The sequence below is a fragment of the Ovis aries genome, chromosome 6 (genome assembly GCF_016772045.2).
Source record: "Ovis aries strain OAR_USU_Benz2616 breed Rambouillet chromosome 6, ARS-UI_Ramb_v3.0, whole genome shotgun sequence".
Taxonomy (NCBI): Eukaryota; Metazoa; Chordata; class Mammalia; order Artiodactyla; family Bovidae; genus Ovis; species Ovis aries.
Genome location: NC_056059.1, coordinates 44,739,922 through 44,759,833, shown reverse-complemented (window position 1 = coordinate 44,759,833; position 19,912 = coordinate 44,739,922). Strand labels below are relative to the sequence as shown.

At 38.9% G+C, this 19,912-nt stretch overlaps 1 protein-coding gene across 1 annotated transcript in view; it reads left to right on the top strand.

The window, feature by feature from the left end:
• Positions 1 to 1,833: 1,833 nt before the first annotated feature.
• DHX15 (DEAH-box helicase 15) overlaps positions 1,834 to 19,912 on the top strand; it is a 55,135-nt gene continuing 37,056 nt past the window's right edge. Inside the window, exons 1-3 of the mRNA XM_004009739.5 lie at positions 1,834 to 2,066; positions 9,285 to 9,720; positions 14,529 to 14,722. Coding sequence (XP_004009788.1) covers positions 1,996 to 2,066; positions 9,285 to 9,720; positions 14,529 to 14,722 — 701 coding nt within the window. The 5' untranslated portion in view covers positions 1,834 to 1,995. The remainder of the gene's footprint in view (positions 2,067 to 9,284; positions 9,721 to 14,528; positions 14,723 to 19,912) is intronic.

Below are 19,912 nucleotides of genomic sequence, written 5' to 3'. Positions count from 1 at the left end.
TTTTAGAAAAGGCAGAGGAACCAGAGATCAAATTGCCAACATCTGCTGGATCATCGAAAAAGCAAGAGAGTTCCAGAAAAACATCTATTTCTGCTTTATTGACTATGCCAAAGCCTTTGACTGTGTGGATCACAATCAACTGTGGAAAATTGTGAAAGAGATGGGAATACCAGACCACCTGACCTGCCTCTTGAGAAACTTTTATGCAGATCAGGAAGCAACAGTTAGAACTGGACATGGAACAACAGACTGGTTTCAAATAGGAAAAGGAGTACGTCAAGGCTGTATATTGTCACCCTGCTTATTTAACTTCTATGCAGAATACATCATGAGAAACGCTGGGCTGGAAGAAGCACAAGCTGGAATGAAGATTGCCGGGAGAAATATCAATAGCCTCAGATATGCATATGACACCACCCTTATGGCAGAAAGTGAAGAGGAACTAAAAAGCCTCTTGATGAAAGGGAAAGAGGAGAGTGAAAAAGTTGGCTTAAAGCTCAACATTCAGAAAACGAAGATCATGGCATCTGGTCCCATCACTTCATGGGAAATAGATGGGGAAACAGTGGAAACAGTGTCAGACTTTATTTTTCTGGGCTCCAAAATCACTGCAGATGGTGATTGCAGCCATGAAATTAAAAGACGCTTACTCCTTGGAAGAAAAGTTATGACCAACCTACATAGCATATTCAAAAGCAGAGACATTACTTTGCCGACTAAGGTATGTCTAGTCAAGGCTATGGTTTGTCCAGTGGTCATGTATGGATGTGTGAGAGTTGGACTGTGAAGAAAGCTGAGCGTCGAAGAATTGATGCTTTTGAACTGTGGTGTTGGGGAAGACTCTTGAGAGTCCCTTGGACTGCAAGGAGATCCAACCAGTCCATTCTGAAGGAGATCAGCCCTGGGATTTCTTTTGGAAGGAATGATGCTAAAGCTGAAACTCCAGTACTTTGGCCACCTCATGTGAAGAGTTGACTTATTGGAAAAGACTCTGACGCTGGGAGGGATTGAGGGTAGGAGGAGAATGGGACAACAGAGGATGAGATGGCTGGATGGCATCACTGACTCCATGGATGTGAGTCTGAGTGAACTCCGGGAGTTGGTGATGGACAGGGAGGCCTGGCGTCCTGCAATTCATGGGGTCCCCGTGAGTCGGACTCAGCTGAGCGACTGAATTGAACTCAAATGGACTGGAATGGGTGAATTTAATTCAGATGACCATTATATCTATCACTGTGGGCAGGAATCCCTTGGAAGCACATAACAGGCATGCAGGAAAAAGTTACGCCTTTTTTGCCAACTTTCCCTATTCCAGTAAAAACATCAATAGACTGCATATTGTCCTTTTCTTTCTTTTTCTTTTTCAAGACAAAATGTTAAATCAACTATACCCAGATACAATTTTTTTCTTTTTTTTGAAGGCAAAACTGATTACCGTAAGTTTGACATTTTCTCACTTCAGTTTCCTCAAGGCAGCTGAGCTCAGCAGTTTCAAGTTCCAGACCTGGAGTTATAATTGGGTTCCAGTCCTAGCCCTGCCCCCCCCTAATGCCAGGGTAATGCATAGAATCACCTACTCAGCATTAGACTTTCTCTTTTCTCAGTTTCCAAAATCAGAAGGGCATGAACGACCCAAAGGCTCAACCCGCCTAGCACCCACCAAGAGGGCGGAAAGTGGTGGCAAGAAGAAGCCAGGCACGGAGGAATAAGGGCGGGCCTGCGAGGCAGCGGGCGGGGCTGGAGTTCCCGCCTCCGCTGCGTGCGCGCGCTCTACAGACGCACGCACGCATATCATACCGCGGAAGCGCGCGCGCAGGCCCAGCCCTCGTCGCCGCCGCCATTTTAGCTCCTGGTTCCGGCCGCACGGTGTAGGCTGTTGTAGCGGGAGGGGTGGGGGTCCTCCGGAGTTTAGAAGGTGCCCTCGACTGCGCGGATAGAGCCGCGAGGGTTTCTTTTTTTTCTTCCTTCATAACCGCCTGCTCGAAGAGTTCGAAAATGTCTAAGCGACACCGGTTGGACCTGGGGGAGGACTACCCCTCCGGCAAGAAGCGTGCGGGGACCGATGGGTAAGCCAGGCCGGGGGCGCGAGGCAAGGGCTCGGGCTTTGTTGGGGTCCCGGCGGCGGACGGGCCAGGGAGGGCCAGGCCGAGCGGACCCCGGGGCCCGACGCTTTGTTTCGCTTTCGGCTCGGGTCATTGGCGGCGGGGCGCGGGAGAGCGGTGCCACTCCCGGCGTTCGGCCCGGCAAGGGCGCGGGGGAGCTGAGTGGCGCGGCCGCCGCCCGGCCCAGTGGAGAGAGCGGAGAGGCCTGGCGTGGTCACTGGGGCGCCTCCTCCCCGGGCGGAGTCGAGCGAGAGTCACTTCGAGGGGAGCGGACGGGAGGGAACCGCGGACCTCGTGGTCTGGGCTCCCGGTAAGGCCTGGATCCGGAGGAGAGAGTGGGGGAGGGCGCGGCAGGAGTAGTCGCCTCCAAGGGCACTAGGTACTTCTCGGGCAGCGGGGTCTGGGAGACGGCCTTGGCGGGAGGCTGAGTGCCCAGCAAGGGGAGAAGTGGAGGCCGAAAAGTGAGAGAAGCGCGTGGATTCTGGTGTAGGCGGGGGTGGGGGAAGTTGAGTGAGGCGTGCAGACGAGGAGTTACCGGGGGATGGGAGAGTAGAGGGCCATCCGTGAGAAAAGAAAACTGTGGAATATACCTTTTGGGTAGCAGCTGGTGATTTGGGGCCGCTGAGTTTATACTTTGGCGGGAGAGCGCGTGCCTCGGTCCATTCAAACACTTCAAAGTAGGTACAAGGCAAACTTCCGCTCTGTGCCCACGCTCCCGCCATCTCCTTTATTTCCTGCTTTGGCCGAAACAGTAGTTACAGGGTTATCCCTGGGATAGATATTAGAAGATAGTCTCTCTCTTTTTCCTGTGAGTTCTTGTTTTCTGTCCCTCTTCCCCGCCCTCATTCATAAGTAGCTTTTGAAACAAGAAGATCCTTTTCAAAAGTGTCTGGTATTAAAACGGCAAAATGTCGCCCTTGGGGAGATTGCTTGGGAGTTGAAATACACAGGTGTTTTCCGATTTCTTCCTACTCGGCCTTTTTTTCAAGATGCAGAGAAATTTAACAATTGACTTTCGCAATTGCACGAAAATAAGTTCTTGTTCTGTGTGTACTTTATTCCCTGATGTACAGAGATTTATTCGAATAATTCAGGCAAGAGACTTGAAAGTCTGGATACCTTCAATACTTTGCATAATTTTGCATAGTACTGTGTGTATACTTGTGCAGAATCGCTGTGTCAAGTCTGTATAACTTTTTTGAATTTCTCTTTTCTCTCCCTTCCTTTGGGTTGATTGAGGTGTCTGGGGAGTATAAGCCAGGATAGGGTGTACTTTTTGATATCTTTTCATGTGTTGAATACGGAAAGTATAAGTATGTAAGATTTTAATCTTGTAAATTTTTTAGTTTCCAGTGTTTATGTCAGTTTTGTCGTTTTCGGCAGTGGACCCTCACCCCGCCCCCTCATAACACACATCAAAATTTTACAAACTCTTTAGACCTGGAAGTCACTTGAAAGAGGAGAGTATGATTGTTCACACTCAAGGGATTCAAGGGATGAGGAATGGAGACCCAGAGTTGTTAAGGTGGCTTGTGCAACCTTTCGGTTTACAGCTGAATTTAGAACCTTGATCTTTTGATTTTCAGTTTGCTTCTTGCATTTTCCAATACAGCACACAGACTATGATTAGTTCAGAGTCATTACAGCCTGTTTTAGTGACGTGTATATTGGGTTAGTGAAGTAGGGAACACTTGCTTCTTTGTTCCTGTGAAGCAAAAGTAAGTTGCTTGTCATCTGGCTAAGGTGCAGCTTAGCATCTTAATCTCTCTCTCAGAGTTGAATTGGAAAACAATAAATGAATTCACTTATGTTATGATATATGTGCACCATTCAAGTGCTTGGGATTAGTGGTCCCATGATAGGGACATGGATTTGCGCCCTTTTTCTTGTAAATCTGGCATCTTTAGTAAAAATATGAACTTTTCAGGTCTTTCATGGTGAACTTATGATTCTCCTGGGTATTATAAATGACATCTACCTGTAGATGAAGGAGAGTTCATCTTTGAAATAAAACTCCAGTTCTGAGATGTTTTGGTGGGGCATTTGTATAGTAATTACTATGTCACTTGAATGTCATTTCTCATAGAACTTCATCTAGCAGTGAGTTTACAGTGTTTATAAGTGCTTGGGATTCCCACCCCCACCCCATTTAATAATTTTAAAAGTTAAATTTGTTGACTATCAGGCAGCCTTGCAGTTTTTTTTAAGCCCTGCTAGTTATAGTTAACAGGTGGTTTTACCTGGGAGAGTAGGCCTGTCGGTCATGTGAACTCCACTGCCAAACATGGATGTCCCATTTTCCCCATTCCTGAGAAGTGAAGGTAATTTCACTGAGAGATTATACCTCAGATTCATGCTCCTAAACTGTATTTGGCTTTGTATACTCTTGGTATATTTTAGTTTTGGAGTCAGGTAGAGACGTTGAAGGTTTCTGTTACATATTGACTTCTTTTTTTCCATTCTTCACAACATTTTCATGTAAAATTGTTAACCAAGTGACAGTGGCACCCCGCTCCAGTACTCTTGCCTGGAGAATCCCATGGACAGAGGAGCCTGGTAGGCTGCAGTCCATGGGGTTGGGAAGAGTGGGACACAACTGAGCGACTTCCCTTTCTGTTTTCACATTCACCCATTGGAGAAGGAAATGGCAACCAACTCCAGTGTTCTTGTTCTGGGCGGGGGGAGCCTGGTGGGCTGCCGTCTATGGGGTCGCACAGAGTCGGACATGACTGAAGCGACTTAGCAGCAGCAGCAGGGACTTTTTCATCTTAATATTTGTTTCTGTTATTACTGCCTGATAAGTTTTCTCTGTTAAAAATGTGAAGCAAATATAGTGATAAAATAATATGTATAGTTCCCAAAATATTTTAGGTGCTATATGTGTATGTATATATATATATATGTTTATTTTTTTTCACTTAAGTTTTGTGATGTAGGTGAGGTTAAGTAACTTGCCCCAGGGAACACAAGAAATGTCCATTCATAAAAATGTAAAAGGCAAAAAATTCTCAGATGCCTTCATCCCCTTCCTTAATCTCTTGATGAAAATTTGTTTTACTTATGTCTCTGCATATTTATTCACAGGTATGAACTATAATATTTGATAGCAGTAAGATTTTTTAATTTTATTTTATTGGGAGATACTTGCTTTACAATGTTGTGCTAGTTTCTGTCATACATCAACATGAATCAGCCACAGGTATACATATGTCCCCGTCCCCCCCCCCCCCCCCAACCTCCCTCCCATCTCCTGTGCCATCCCACCCATCTAGGTCGTCACAGAGCAGTGGGTTGAGTTCTTTGTGTCACAGCAAATACCTACTGGCTGGCTATTTTACACAGGGTAATATATATGTTTTCATGCTACTCTCAATTAATCCCAACTTCTCCCTCCCACACTGTATCTATAAGTCTGATTTCTATGTCTGCTTCTCCATTGCTGCCTTTTAATATGTATTGTTTAGGCTTTGATTTAATTAAAAAAAATTCACCCAGAAATGTGTCATAAGCTGTGGAATAGATATACATTATTCTTATAGTATTCTGCTTGTAAAGGAGTATCTTAATTTATGTAACCAGTTTCCTGTTCATTGGTTTTTTGGGTAGTTTTCCAACCTTAGAAGTAAAAAGTGTGATGAACATCCTTATCTGTATTTAGTAATGTATTTTCAAAGTCCGATACATCCTTGGAGAGTGAGAATGCCAGATTAAGAGCAGTGCTTAGTTAAAATACTTGGATAAACAGGTTACATCTTTAGAGCATTTGTTACTCCATGTAGAATTTTAACCTGGTATTTTAAATTAAAAAATATGATAACTGGTGTTATATTGGAGATTTATTATGTTCCAGGCACTATTTTAAGCACATTATTTATATTAACTCATTTAATCCTTGCATTACCCCATGAGATTTTTATCGATGAGGAAAGAAATAACTGGTTATATATATAGTTAGCTTAAGCGCTGAGGTTGAGGATTAAGCTGATATAGAATACTGAACCCTATGCTCAACAACTGTGTCCTGTTGTCTCTTCCTGTCAGTATTGTGGCTAAGTGGTTATAGTGCACTGCTTTAATAATTGGTTTTTTAAGCATTAGACCTCAATTAGTAAATCTTCTAAATAACAAACTCCTTTATAGTAAAAGTACCTGTTTTTAAAAAGGAAACATGCATATATACAATATCCTACATATATTTATGAAGCAGTGAGTTTGAGCCCTCCTTAACTGGCCCTTTTATCTTCCCTGTCCTGTTGAAGGTAGAGAGTTAGAATCATAGGCAACATTTCAAAGTGATTGAATTTGCTTTCTTGTTTTAATCTAAGAGACTCTTAATACTATTCACTTTGCAAATTAGTACACTGAGGCTTATACCTTTCCGGTGGATATGCAACTGTGATCTCGGTGCTCCTTTTACACTTACATCAGGGTTAAACCCCAGTATGTGGTCAGCAGTTAATCTTTTTGTCTTCAGAATGTATTTATTCCTTCCTCTGTTGTGGTTGTTTTTGGTAATGAAGTTTCTGGTGAAGAAGGCCCCTGAAAACCATGCCAGGCCTCCCTGTCCATCACCAATTCCCGGAGTTTACTCAAACTCATGTCCATTGAGTTGGTGATGCCATCCAACCATCTCATCCTCTGTTGTCCCCTTCTCCTCCTGCCCCCAATCTTTGCTAGCATCAGGGTCTTTTCAAATGAGTCAGCTCTTCACATCAGGTGGCCGAAGTATTGGAGTTTCAGCTTCAACATCAGTCCTTCCAATGAACACCCAGGATTGATCTGGTTGGGCTGGTTGGATCTCCAAGAGTCTTCTCCATTACCACAGTTCAAAAGCATTAATTCTTCTGCACTCAGCTTTCTTTATAGTCCAGATCACATCCATACATGACTATTGGAAAACCATAGCCTTGACTAGATGGACCTTTGTTGACAAAGTAATGTCTCTGCTTTTTAACATGCTGTCTAGGTTGGTCATAACTTTCTTTCCAAGGAGTAAGCATCTTTTAATTTCATGGCTGCAGTCACCATCTGCAGTGATTTTGGAGCCCCCCAAAATAAAGTCAGCCACTGTTTTCTCCATCTATTTGCCATGAAGTGATGGGACCGGATACAAATAAATAGCTGTCTGAAGAGCCCTTACAAATAGCTGTGAAAAGAAGAGAAGTGAAGTGAAGTCAGTCAGTTGTGTCCGACTCTTTGCGACCCTGTGGACTGTAGCCCGCCAGGCTTCTCTGTCCATGGGATTCTCCAGGCAAGAGTACTGGAGTGGGTTGCCATTTCCTTCTCCAGGGGATCTTCCCAACCCAGGGATCGAACCCGGGTCTCCTGCATTGCAGGCAGACGCTTTATCCTTTGAGACACCAAGGAAGCCCCGAAAAGAGAAGCGAAAAGTAAAGGAGAAAAGGAAAAATATACCCACTTGAATGCAGAGTTCCAAAGAAAGGATGGTTGGTGGTTTATTTTGAAGATAGGCCAGGAAGCTTAAGTTCTGAACTGGTGGGGCTTCATTTTGTATGATAGGTAGATTATCCTTTAGGTTCCTTTGATTTCTTTCTTTTTATACCGGATGGGATGAGAAGTTTCAGTTTTAGCTTGTATATCTTATAGTTCTGTGAGAGGTGAACACTGGGATGGGAGAAGGGAGAAGTCACTTTTTATAGATACATGTATGAAAAGATTTTATGTGAAAAGTGTGTGTGTGTGAATATTTGTGTATGTGTAATAAGATTTTTCTCTCTAGGCAAGTTTCTGTAGAATAGAACTTTATTTTCGAAAGGACAAGAACAAATAAAATTGGTCAGCTTATCATTTTTTGTAATTGGGGAACCATCGTAACTCATGCTGGGTTCAGCATTTTAGCTCTGTTCTCCTAAGGGGAGTAACTTTTCCAGCCAATATGCTATTACAGAGAATGAATGGTCTTCCCTTGTCTGCTGCCGATAATTGGGGCATCGGAAATTCATGACTTTTGTGTGTGGTGGATAAGGAACAGTGACGTATTTAGCGGCTTGTTTCATGGTTCCATGTTGCCTCACTGTTTCAAGTCTGAGTCCAAATACCTTGTACATTTGTCTGCTGTAGAATTTGGTCTGAAATAAACTAGATTAGTTCCCAAGAGTAGGAGATGGCAACCCACTCCAGTATTTTTGCCTGGAAAATTCCATGGACAGAGGAGCCTGGCGGGCTACAGTCCATGGAGTCTCAGAGTGGGACACGACTGAGAACACACACACACACTAGATTAGTAGAATTAATAAACAGATAATTTTAAAATTCTTACTGTATTATGGATTGTTTCTAGTCAAAAGAGTTGGACCCAAATTAGCGACTAAGACACAACAGTTAGTAATTAAAAGTAGATAATAGAATTGACTAAATGACCTAAGATTAATATAGTGGTCATCTGCGTAATTTTAAAATTTTAAACAACTTAATAATAACCAATGATTTTTTTTAATGGGCTACTTTTCACTTTATGGATGATTAATGCATACATAGGTTTTACAGGGTACTTTCAATGTTTTACTATTACTGTTAATGATAGATGCAAGAGTAAACAGTGAAAACCAGAGTAAAAAGTTTTAGTTTTTCTTGTAGAGTAATATATGCTTTTTGAACAAAATTTGGAAACTATAACTTAAGAAAACAAACTTACTAGTTCTTCAACTAATATTTGTGTGACTGTAATATGAGGTAGAATTATCTGTGAGGCAGAAGCAATAAAAGATTTATTTCTTGTTAAGTTTTAAGTACACTTTCACTGCAAAAATACATTTTCACATAACCTAACCTGAAGGAGAGTTTGGGAAGGACTGATGCTATTCTCTTTGCCTAATTTGTCCCTGCCTTTTTCCCACACTGCCCTTACTCTTTATCTTCTAAGAAAGAGAGGATTTTACTTGCAAAACGAGTTCTTGTGTTATTTCAGCTGATGGGTAAAAGTGGAGAGAAACTGTTCTTAGCAGAATTTGAATCATCATCAAAGAAGGGAAAGATGGTTATGAATGGAGAATCCTTGATTAAAAGTTCTTTTTCATTGTTTCTAGTACTTTTGAGTTTTATAGCAGTTTTTTTATTTGGTTGTTGGACGTTTACTTTCTTGTGACTATAATGTTGCTGTGAAAATTTTGCATAGAATTTGGAATCTGAATTGTAAGATTTTTTTTTTTTTTCTATTTTTAGGAAGGATCGGGATCGAGACCGTGACCGTGAAGATAGGTCTAAAGATCGAGACCGAGAAAGAGATAGAGGAGATAGAGAGCGGGAAAGGGAGAAAGAAAAGGAGAAGGAATTGCGAGCTTCGACAAATGCTATGCTTATCAGTGCTGGATTACCACCTTTAAAAGCTTCCCATTCAGCTCACTCAACCCACTCGGCACATTCAACACATTCGACACATTCTGCGCATTCAACACACACCGGACATGCAGGACACACGTCACTTCCACAGTGCATTAATCCATTTACCAACTTACCCCACACACCTCGATACTATGATATTCTGAAGAAACGACTTCAGCTCCCTGTTTGGGAATACAAGGATAGGTTTACAGATATTCTGGTTAGACATCAGTCCTTTGTGCTTGTTGGTGAGACTGGGTCTGGTAAAACAACACAGGTGAGTCACTGCATGCCATGTACGGACTTTACTAATGTTTGTGTTTACTGAATGTTGTGGATTTGGTCCTGGCAGTTATTCTCATTGGCTGGGCTGTCAGAATATTTTGAGGCATAGCTGCTTTCTGTATTTAGCACTTTCTAGTGACTTACAGGGTAGAGATTGTGTAGGGAGTAGCTATTTTCCTGAGTCTCTTTGGGAAAACAGCAGTGCTGGTTTTGATACCCCCCCCCAAGTTTTATTATGTAAATTATGACAGTGATACTCTCCCACCCACTTTGAATTTGGGGTGATACATATTTGGGGGTGCCAAGGTGAAGAGATCTGAACCATTGGAGTGATTTTTGTTTTTGTCATTTTCATTGCTTTTTGTTTTTATAATTGTTTTGAACTGTGTGAATGATATCTATTCTTTTTAAAAAGTAGAAGAGCTAAGTGAGATCTCTTTACTTATGACCTCCATCCAGTAGTGTCCCCATCCTCCCCACGCGTGAACTAAACACACATATTAGTGTTGTGTTAGTGATATACTTAGGATATTTCTCAAACATGGATGAGCCCTTATTTGCTAGGCCCATATCGTAGACATCTAGGCTGTTTCTGATGGTTGTTTTGCATGGCCAAGTATATATTTGAGATAAATTTCCAGACAGTGCTGGGTCAGAGGAGGATTAATTGTAATTTTGGTGCATACAGCCAAATAGCCTTCCATAGGCAATAGGCAACATAGTTTAACCTTCCATGAGCATATATTAGAACAGATCTGGGAAACCACTAGAGTGTACTACTGAACTTCTGCAGATCTGATAGGTGGAAAGTGGTATTTCAGTGTAATTTTTAACTTGCATTCTCTTGAGAAGTGAGATAACCGTATTTTCAGATGATTGATCCTGATCTATCAGAACATTTCTTAAATTTTACAAAAATAGCAGTCCCTGGCTATTGTAGGAAATTTGGAAAATTCAGGAAAATGTTGGAATGAGTTTAATCATTATTCATCATGCTGAGATAATTACATTGTTTCCTACTGGCCTGTTTTTCCGTATTTATTTATCTATTATAAGTGTTCACATTTGAGTGTACTGAATTTACAAGATAACCTTTTTTTAAGGTTACATGACACAAATTATTATTTCATGGAGACATTTTGAAGACTACAATAGCAACCCAAATCGAAAGTTTTTGTTATTTAAAAGACTGAGCTTTTATGAATATGATATTTCTTTTAAAGTGGAGGAAATGTAGTGTTGATGTTAGAAACTAAAACTGTTGGTTTATTTTTATCACCTTGTGGAAATTTAAAGAATTAAATACATGGAATGATGTAACTCTGAACTTATTAGTTTCATGTTTTTAATAATTATTTCAGTGGTCTATGTGGTTGTTTAATCAGCAGTTGGGTAAAGCCAGGCACTGTGTACTTTGTATTACCTCATTTTTTCAGCAGCCATGCAAGGAAGTTGTTAATCACCATTTTACAGATGAGCAAAATGAGATTTAGATTTATGAGTTTAGTAGGTTGCCCTAGACTACATAATATATACGGTTGGGTTCAGTGTTTAAAACTTTTTACCTTTGTCTCATAGCCAAAGTTATTTCATTTTGCCCTCCTGGGGTCTTATATGGTTAACATTATTTCAGAGATGAGCTTATTTAGAAGCAGTTAATGGAGAAGGTCAAGCAAACTCAAAACAAGAGGTTTGTGATTATTTGGATTGGTATTTGGGATTTTTTGTTTGTTTTTAATACTTAAGATACTTGGATACTTAGGGTTGCAGGGCATTTGGGGGATTTGAAGGGAACTCTTCAAATAATGAATTTCATGCAAATACTTTTTTTGGCATACTCCTACTGAATTTTGACTCAAAACCATTAAGAATTGTCAGCCATTTTGAGTAATTTTTGTGTGTGTGTGTGCCTATCAGAAAATGAAGTTCTCCAAACAGAATCTGTGTAGTTTAACTTTTGACTGAGATTCATAGTGAAGACATTGCACATTGCAATTTGGTATACATATACTATAGCCAAATAAAAAACTAAAGCTAATTCAGCCAAAGGGACAGTATGAGAAAGGGCATATGTTTAGAGAGAAGAGAAAGCATATCCCCTGGCCAGAGTGTATAGTGTGTGTTTGGAGACGGAGGTGGAGCTGGGGAGACTGAAACAGTAGCTTTCTTGCTACAGATCAAGGGGCCAGCAGAACCTTTAGGTTGAAGGGAAATGACAAGAAATTTTACAGAAATGTCCTATTTAGTGAGAATGTTGATGACAGGCTTTGTAGGAAGTCATAACAATTTGATTTTGTATAGGGTGGTAGAACGGAGAATAAAGGACAGATTGAGGACCTCTCTGTCAGGCCAGTGGGTAAACCCCCATGCTTCCACTGTAGGGAGCAGTAGTTCAGTCCTGCTTAGGGAACTAAGACCTCCCATGCTGTGTAGCCAGAAAAAAAAAAGATTGGAGTTAAGATGTTACTATTGTTGAGTAGGAGACGTGGGAGGGATTTTTAAGTATTTGGAGAAAGGTGAGAAGTGGTTTTGGTTTTAAACTTGTTGGATTCAGGATACCAAAAACTTAGCCATTCTTCAAATGAAATGATAAGGTCAGGTGTAGGACTAGGGTTGGGATTGACATTTGATGTATGTCAGAAGAATAAATAGAATCACTTAGGATGATACATAAAACAAGAAGACTGAGGGCTATGGATCAGTTTTTAGGTAGATGGTCACAAATGGAGGAAGGGAAGCTGAGGGAAGGGATGGCTTAGAACTGATATTTGGCTTGAGCAAGTCAGTAGCATATTTCATGATGTACTTCCCTTCTTAATGCTATTCTTAGAAATATGGATAAATATATTGATGAAGCCAGGGTCCAAATCTTGTATAGAAACCCTTGGAAGTTCCTGAAACCCTTTCAGAGTTCCTGAGATTTTTTTCATATACTTCAAACAAAACAAATACTGTAGTACATTCAAAATAGAAGCAGTTAGAGTCTGTGTTCTGTTAAGCCAGACATTAGAGATAAGCAGATCTGAAACAGTGTAGTCTCTTGATAAATTTTGTTTTTTTAGGATGTACTTTCTTCATAGAAGCTGTTAATGCTAACATAGAATGGATTTTTACTGTTAAGCAATTAATAATATTTTAACAAGTTTTCAGTTTTAATTTCCTAACACAAAGAATGTATTAGTTGTTGGGCATTCTGGGTTATTTTAAAAGTATAAAGAGGTCCTGAGATCAAAAGTTCAAAAACTGATGAATTGGCCAAAGTCGTTCCTGTCTTATTTTTAAAGTGGAAGTAAGCTATTTGTTTCACTAGAGTGAATTTAAAAATCTGTGAATGTTCTTGCTTTGAGAGTTCTGAATTAAGTTTTAATGACTTTAATTGACCAACGAATGTTTATTTGAATTTCATTTTGTTTGATCATATGAAGTACATTTTGCCTTTGTAGGTGGTTTGCTGAAATGAAGATACATAAAAAACTTTTCTGGAAAGCCACATAAACTTCGATCTGTTGGTTTACAAGCCCAGAGATGCCCTTCTGTTTTAGTTTAGTATTTTTGTTCATTTTAAGTTCTTTAAAGATACGTGTATTTACATTCCTAGAGAAGCAGCATAATCTCTCCTTTCCCTTTTCAGATACTTGTCAATGACAGCAGTTATCCTAAAATTGCAGAAAACCTGTCTACAATGCAATAATAGTACAACCACCAGTGTTCTTCAAATATCACTGTACAAATTCTACACCAAAAAAACTCCCATGTTTTCTGTAACATTAAAACCAGATAGACTTGAGGGCTTTGATGGAGACCCATTGTGTCTTTGTAGCAGTGGGTTCCAGTTGAATGCAGTAAGCACTTAAGATTTTTCCCATGGTTCTTTTTCAGGTAGGTGGGTAGAGAAAGAACCATTAAATTAGAGGATCTCTGAGCTTCTGTTGATAGTGAAACAGCCAGGAAATACACTGTCATCATGGCAACGACCAGCTGCTTATATCTGTTGGTCTCCCCACCACCCCTTCTGCACCCTTGCTTGCACTCCTTCAGGGAAGTGCTGTTGCTACTTCTCTAGGTTCTCTTGAGTTTGAGATTGACAGTTAACTTTTAAGATCTTCCTAAAATGAACCTTTAGGATGTTACTGTTGTGTATACTTCTGAGGGGAAAGGGATAGGAGTTAGATTCTCTTGACTTAGCTTTTTTTTTTTTTTTTTTTTAACATTTTGAATGTACTTCACAGCATGTAGGATCTTAGTTACCCAACCAGGGATAGAGCCTGTGCTCCCTGCATTGGAAGAGTGGAGTCTTAACCACTGGGCTGCTGGGGAAATCCCTAACATAACAAATTTGAATTGAATTGAAAGATACAACTTTATAACTGCAAATAGATATTATTTCTACTTTTATGTGCATTACTTTGTAACTGAAATTGTATAAGAATTTAAGTTAACAGTTTCTTAGAATATTTTTGGGAACTAACGTTTGTTAGAAACTTAGAATTTTCCTAAGTTGAATTTTTTCCCCCTGTGTATAGAAAAATGCCTGGTGGTGGAACATTGATACCATACAGCATATTCAGCTCAGTGTACCTAGCTCACCAAGGTGTGGTTTACATCATATCAGTGTTCTCTGTGACCTTTCCTTGCCTTGGACAGCTCATGCTATTAAACGTTTGAGTCATAAATAATAACTGTGATGTGCCTAAATTGAATTTTGTCTTAAATTATTAGAATGAGATAAAACACTTCATGTTAAACATACTCGATGTGTAGGCAGAGTAGAATTAATTTAAATGTGAAATTATTTGATAGATTCCACAGTGGTGTGTGGAGTACATGCGATCATTACCAGGACCCAAAAGAGGAGTTGCCTGTACCCAACCCAGGAGAGTGGCTGCAATGAGTGTGGCTCAGAGAGTTGCTGATGAAATGGATGTGATGTTGGGCCAGGAAGTTGGTTACTCCATTCGATTTGAAGACTGCAGTAGTGCAAAAACCATTCTTAAGTAAGTACTGTCTTTAAAAATGGACACTATTTCCCCTCTGCTTTTAGTTTTCTGCCACCAGATAGCAGACCTTGCTAGTGGAGTCTCAAGTTATCCAGTTTTAGAATAATCCAGATTAAACCTTCTTATGCTTACTAGATGACTTTTTAATATGGATTCTTTTTTTTTTGTTAGTAATATATATAGCTGTTCAGTAGACATTGAATTTCATAGGTCAGATTTTAGTTACTTGGTGCTATATCTTAGGTGAAGTGTATCATTTAAGTATGACAGAAAGGTAGATGCTATATCTTAGTAAAGGAAAAATATTTGTAGAAAGAAGGATGTATGGGAAGGGATATGATTTATTTGGGGTAGAGGGCTTTTGATACTAATTACACTAGTGTTACCATGGATATGTTTTGAACTAAAAGGAGCAATCTTTTGTAATATACTCTTATTAGAGTCTCCTCAAAAACCTCTTTGTTACACCATATTGAATGTCTTTCTAATATGATTGACAACCATATTGAGCTGCTTTCTAATACTTTAACTTCCCTGATTTCTAATCTTCATCTTCACACTTGGGTTCAGCATAAGTAGTGTGATGTTTGTTGCCTGATGGTAATTCTTTTGAAACTCTTTTGTTTATTCCGTGTGTATGCGTATGACAGTTTCTTCATTTTTTAAAATGAGTTCTTTGTCTTGATACTGTCTTGTCCCTGAGGTTGTTTTTAAAAGACAGTGGTGGGTAAGATGTTACATAGACAGCAACAGGAGTCTTTGATGGCAGAGATAGATACAGCGTTACAGGGGAAGCTGTGTATTTTACAGAAAACTTTAAATGTATGTAAAAGTAGAATAATGCTGTAATAAACTCATATTTATTTGTCTTGCATCTTCAAAGTTGACTCATCTTGTTTCATCCATATCTCAACCTATTTCTGTGTCCCCCAAAATAAGCAAATCCTAGGCATCATATACTTTCGATCTGTAAATATTTCAGTGCATGTTTCAAAAATAAGATTTCTCTAAATGTAACGGTGTTATCACAACTTAACATTTTTTTCCATAATCAAAACCTTGCTACCTTTCAAATTCCATCTCAGTTTTTTCTAGTTTCGATTTATTGTTTTATTATAATTTCCAATTAATTGCTTTATTAATTAGTTGTTAATAGCAATTGAACTTAAGTGTTTACTTGAGTCAGCTTGTCTTTGTAACTTTATGAGGTGTATTTTTGACTTAAACCTTAATCTTTATTGAATAAATTTTTAGTGACAGTCATGGTATTTATCAGATGTAAATACAGTATAATTGACAAAAGCGTTACCTAAAATCTAAACTTATTTTTTTTATTACTTTAAGATTAGATAATGTCCAGGAATTGAGGACAATAAAGTGCAGATTTTGCTCACCTTTAGGAGAAACAATATCATGACATTTGATTTACTGTGTGTTGAGTTTTTTTTTTTTTTAAGTAAGCCACAGTTGAGCAGGGAGAGCAGAATTTAGGAATTGGGAGATGAGAATGTTACATGCAATGTTAGGGCAAAATGTGTAAATGTTTATTGGTAGGCTTTCAAAAGATACATGCTTGGGAAAGATTTTGGTTCAGTTAATAGGGAATGAATGACAATAGATTTGAGAGCTCTATCTTTGGCATTGTGATGTTTTTTTTTCGGAATGGTTTCTAGTGGCTTTATTTAAATTTAAAAAGAAACCTTAATTCTTATAGGGTAAGCTTATTGAAATTTCTTCTGGAATCTTCTGAAGAGCTAGAAGGTAACCTAGTATTGTCTTTAAGTGATATCACATCCTATTAGTATGGAGTAGTATGGTAGTTTTAACTAATGGGAGAGTTTTATTAAGTGCAGTGTCCTATGAATCCCTAGATATATTTTGTGTAGTCATCTATCAACTTGTTTTTTGAGAACCCAGATGTTCAAAATAGCTAAAGCTTTAACTTAATGAGAATTAGTTACGTAGTTAATTGGGTAGGAAGAGTGAATACATCAGACAACTATTAGACAACTATTTGAGCCCTCCATTAACTGTTCTCATGTGTAGATATAAAATGCCTATGGATCTACTTTATAGTCAGAAGAAGCCTTTAATCTTCACTGTAGAAGGATGGTGACGAGGACTAACTCAAGATTCTGCTTGAGAGGCTGAGAATTTAACCATATCCTTCCTGATTCATTGTGTACACTATAAATGCTGATTTACTAATTAATTTGTTTGAGACTACTTTTGCTTCATCTTTATACGCTAATGGTCCAAAGGTAGTTTCTCCTGTGTTTGGGACACACGTGTGTCTACATTCTAGGTCTTAGTATTGCTCTAGTCAAGTTACTTTTCAAAACCACCACTGTGAAATGGTTTTTATAATTCGTTGTGTGTTTGCCTGCTCCCATCTTTTTTTTCTCCTAAAGTATTGCTTTTGCAATATATGTATGTTCCTTTGGCCATCTTGGAATGGAAGTTACTGGAAGGGGGCGGCGTACCTCAATGAGGTAGTTAAAATAGTTAATATTTACGTTATTATTTTGGTAGCTAATTTCACTATTATTTTGGTGAGATGCTTCCTTTTTGTTTTTTTTCCTCAAATTATAAAATTACTGAGAGTGTGATACCGAGGGAACCTAGTAGCTTTAACTTACGCAAGTGATGCTTAGTCATTCATTCAGTCAGCTAATAACTGAGTACCTTCTGTGTGTTGGGCAGTGCTAGGTATAGTAGTAAAAGTAAAACTGTCCCCGTCCACACAAAGCAAATACACAGTAAATATAAAATTTCAAATTATGATTAGGCTTTGAAAGAATTTTGGAGTGTATTTGAAAGCATGACTTGAGAATTCACTTGAGGCTGGAAAAGAGACGGCAGAATTTCAGTCAAGAACTGAAGTAAAAGTAATGGTGTGCCAGGAGTAGCAATAAAACATCATTTTAAAAAACCCTTTTTTCTGAATGAAAAACATACTTTTTACTTGAAGGCACTGTAGTCTTCATGTTACTTCATGTTACACTGATTTGTGTAAGTCAGCATTTCTAAGGCAGATCAGTTTTGAGATGGTTCAGGACTGGTTTATAGACAGTATGGATAATCAGAGATTGGTTTGATTCTTTTTCTTAACCTGATAGTAACATAAACCCGTTGGGAAGGGAGTTTGTATGCTTCTGCATGGATCCTTTATTTAAAAAAAAAATGACATGGAAGGGGCAGCAGAGTGTGAAAATTTGTCACAATGTAGACTATCGGTAAACATAATTGTGGAAAGGGTAGAGCTTTCACAGAAAGACATTTTCCTTGATTGTTTAAACTTGCCTTGGTGGAGAAGGTACAGTGATAGGTTGATTTGGTGTATGTCATTTACCTTTTATTCTGAATCGTTTGCTTTTGAGTATCAGTTTCATTTCAGTTTTGGAATTTGTCAGAAGGCTAAGAACTCAATCTGGGATAATGTATATGAAGCAGAAAGTGTTGCAGCTCTTTCTTGGAGGACACATGATGTTAGCTCTGTAAGGGTAGGTAAGCATCTTGAGATGTTTATCTTTTATATAACTTAAGGACAAGCTGCTGGAAAATCAAGAACAATTAAGGTAGGGCATAGTCTAGATCTAATTGAGTGATGGGGGAAATAAACAGCCTGGGTTTTAAGATACGATAAACCCTTTGTAAAACCTGAGGGAGAGGTGTTTTGAACAAGCCAGCTAAAGAAGTACTATTTCACAGAACATGGTTCAGAAACTTGGGGAACTTTTTAATTTCCCAAAGGCAGTCGAGGTGAGAAGATGAAAGAGAATCTAAAAGTACATAACAAATACAAGAGCCTAGTGTAACAGAACCTCTAAGGTTGCTACTTGGGGAGGATTTACCAGCCATTGCCATAGCAGATTCTTTGGGACCTCAGGAAACAGTTCAAAGGACCAGCTGCATGACTGCTTAGAGTTTCCAGAGTGAATTTCTAACAAGGCAGTCTTGTTCTAAAAACTTGACTTGAGAAAAGAATCAAAAGGAAATAGATTGTGGAGCACAGACTCTAGGATCATGGTGCCTAGTTGTGTCCTAGTCTGTCCCTTACTGGCTGTGATTTTGTCCACGTTAATTAACCTCCTTGAGCTTACTGCTTTCAGAAGATGGAGCTGACTGACAGTAACAGCTACATCTTAGGATTGTTCTCAGATCAAATATGTAATTTGTGTGTGTCCCTTAGAATAATACCTGTAACATAGCAAGTGCTAAGTCAACATTTCTTCTCTTGCTGCTGCTGATAGTGGTGGTAGATTTTCACTGTGAGAAATTGTTGTATTTTGTTAACTGGTTAATTTAAAATGGACTTACAAAGCTAATTTAATATAGTCCCTTTTAATACAGTATTTGAATTACAATGTAGGGGTTTTAGCTTGAATTAAACATTGATATTACTTGTCAATATGAAATGAATGAATGAATCCAAATATTCTTTTAGGGCTGAAGGTAAGATGTGGAAACAAATCTGGTCTTTAGAGATTATTATATAAACATCAATTATAAACTAATTTATCGAGCATCTGTTAATGGTGGGCTTTGTTCTAATTCAAGTGTATCTCTGAATTAGGGAAAGGTAGTTTTACTGGATCTTCAGAAAGGAGTAGGTGTAAAGAATAAATGTGGTTGTTTACCACTTCAGAAGTTCCTGTCATAGAAACTTAAAAAATCACTGTTGTCACCTTAGAAAAAAATTCTGTTGACTTTTAATTCATACAAAGCTAACTTGATTTCCTAAAGGTCTGCATATAGTATTACATTTGACCTTTGTATTTAAAGCACTTGCAAGGGATTAGTTATAGAAGTCTCTCTTTGCTTATAGTGACAACACCTTTTAAGAAAATACTAAGAACATACTCGTCCATCGTAGCTTTCTGTAAAGTCTGTTGTAAAGATTAAGAGATCATTTCCTTCAAAAGTTATGAAAATGTGAGGAATAAGCAGTATATTTTGAAAAAATGATTTAATTTCCTTGTGTGCTCAGTGGCTCAGTTATGTCCAATGCTTTGCCACCCCCATGAACTGTAGCCTGCCAGGCTCCTCTGTCCATGGGATTTTCCAGGCAAGGATAGTAGAGTGGGTTGCCATATCGTTTCCTTATTTCTCGTTAATTTCTTAGGTGTTTCTTTTGCTTGATTAGATCTCTAACTCTGAAACACATACCAAATGTATTTTGGGTGT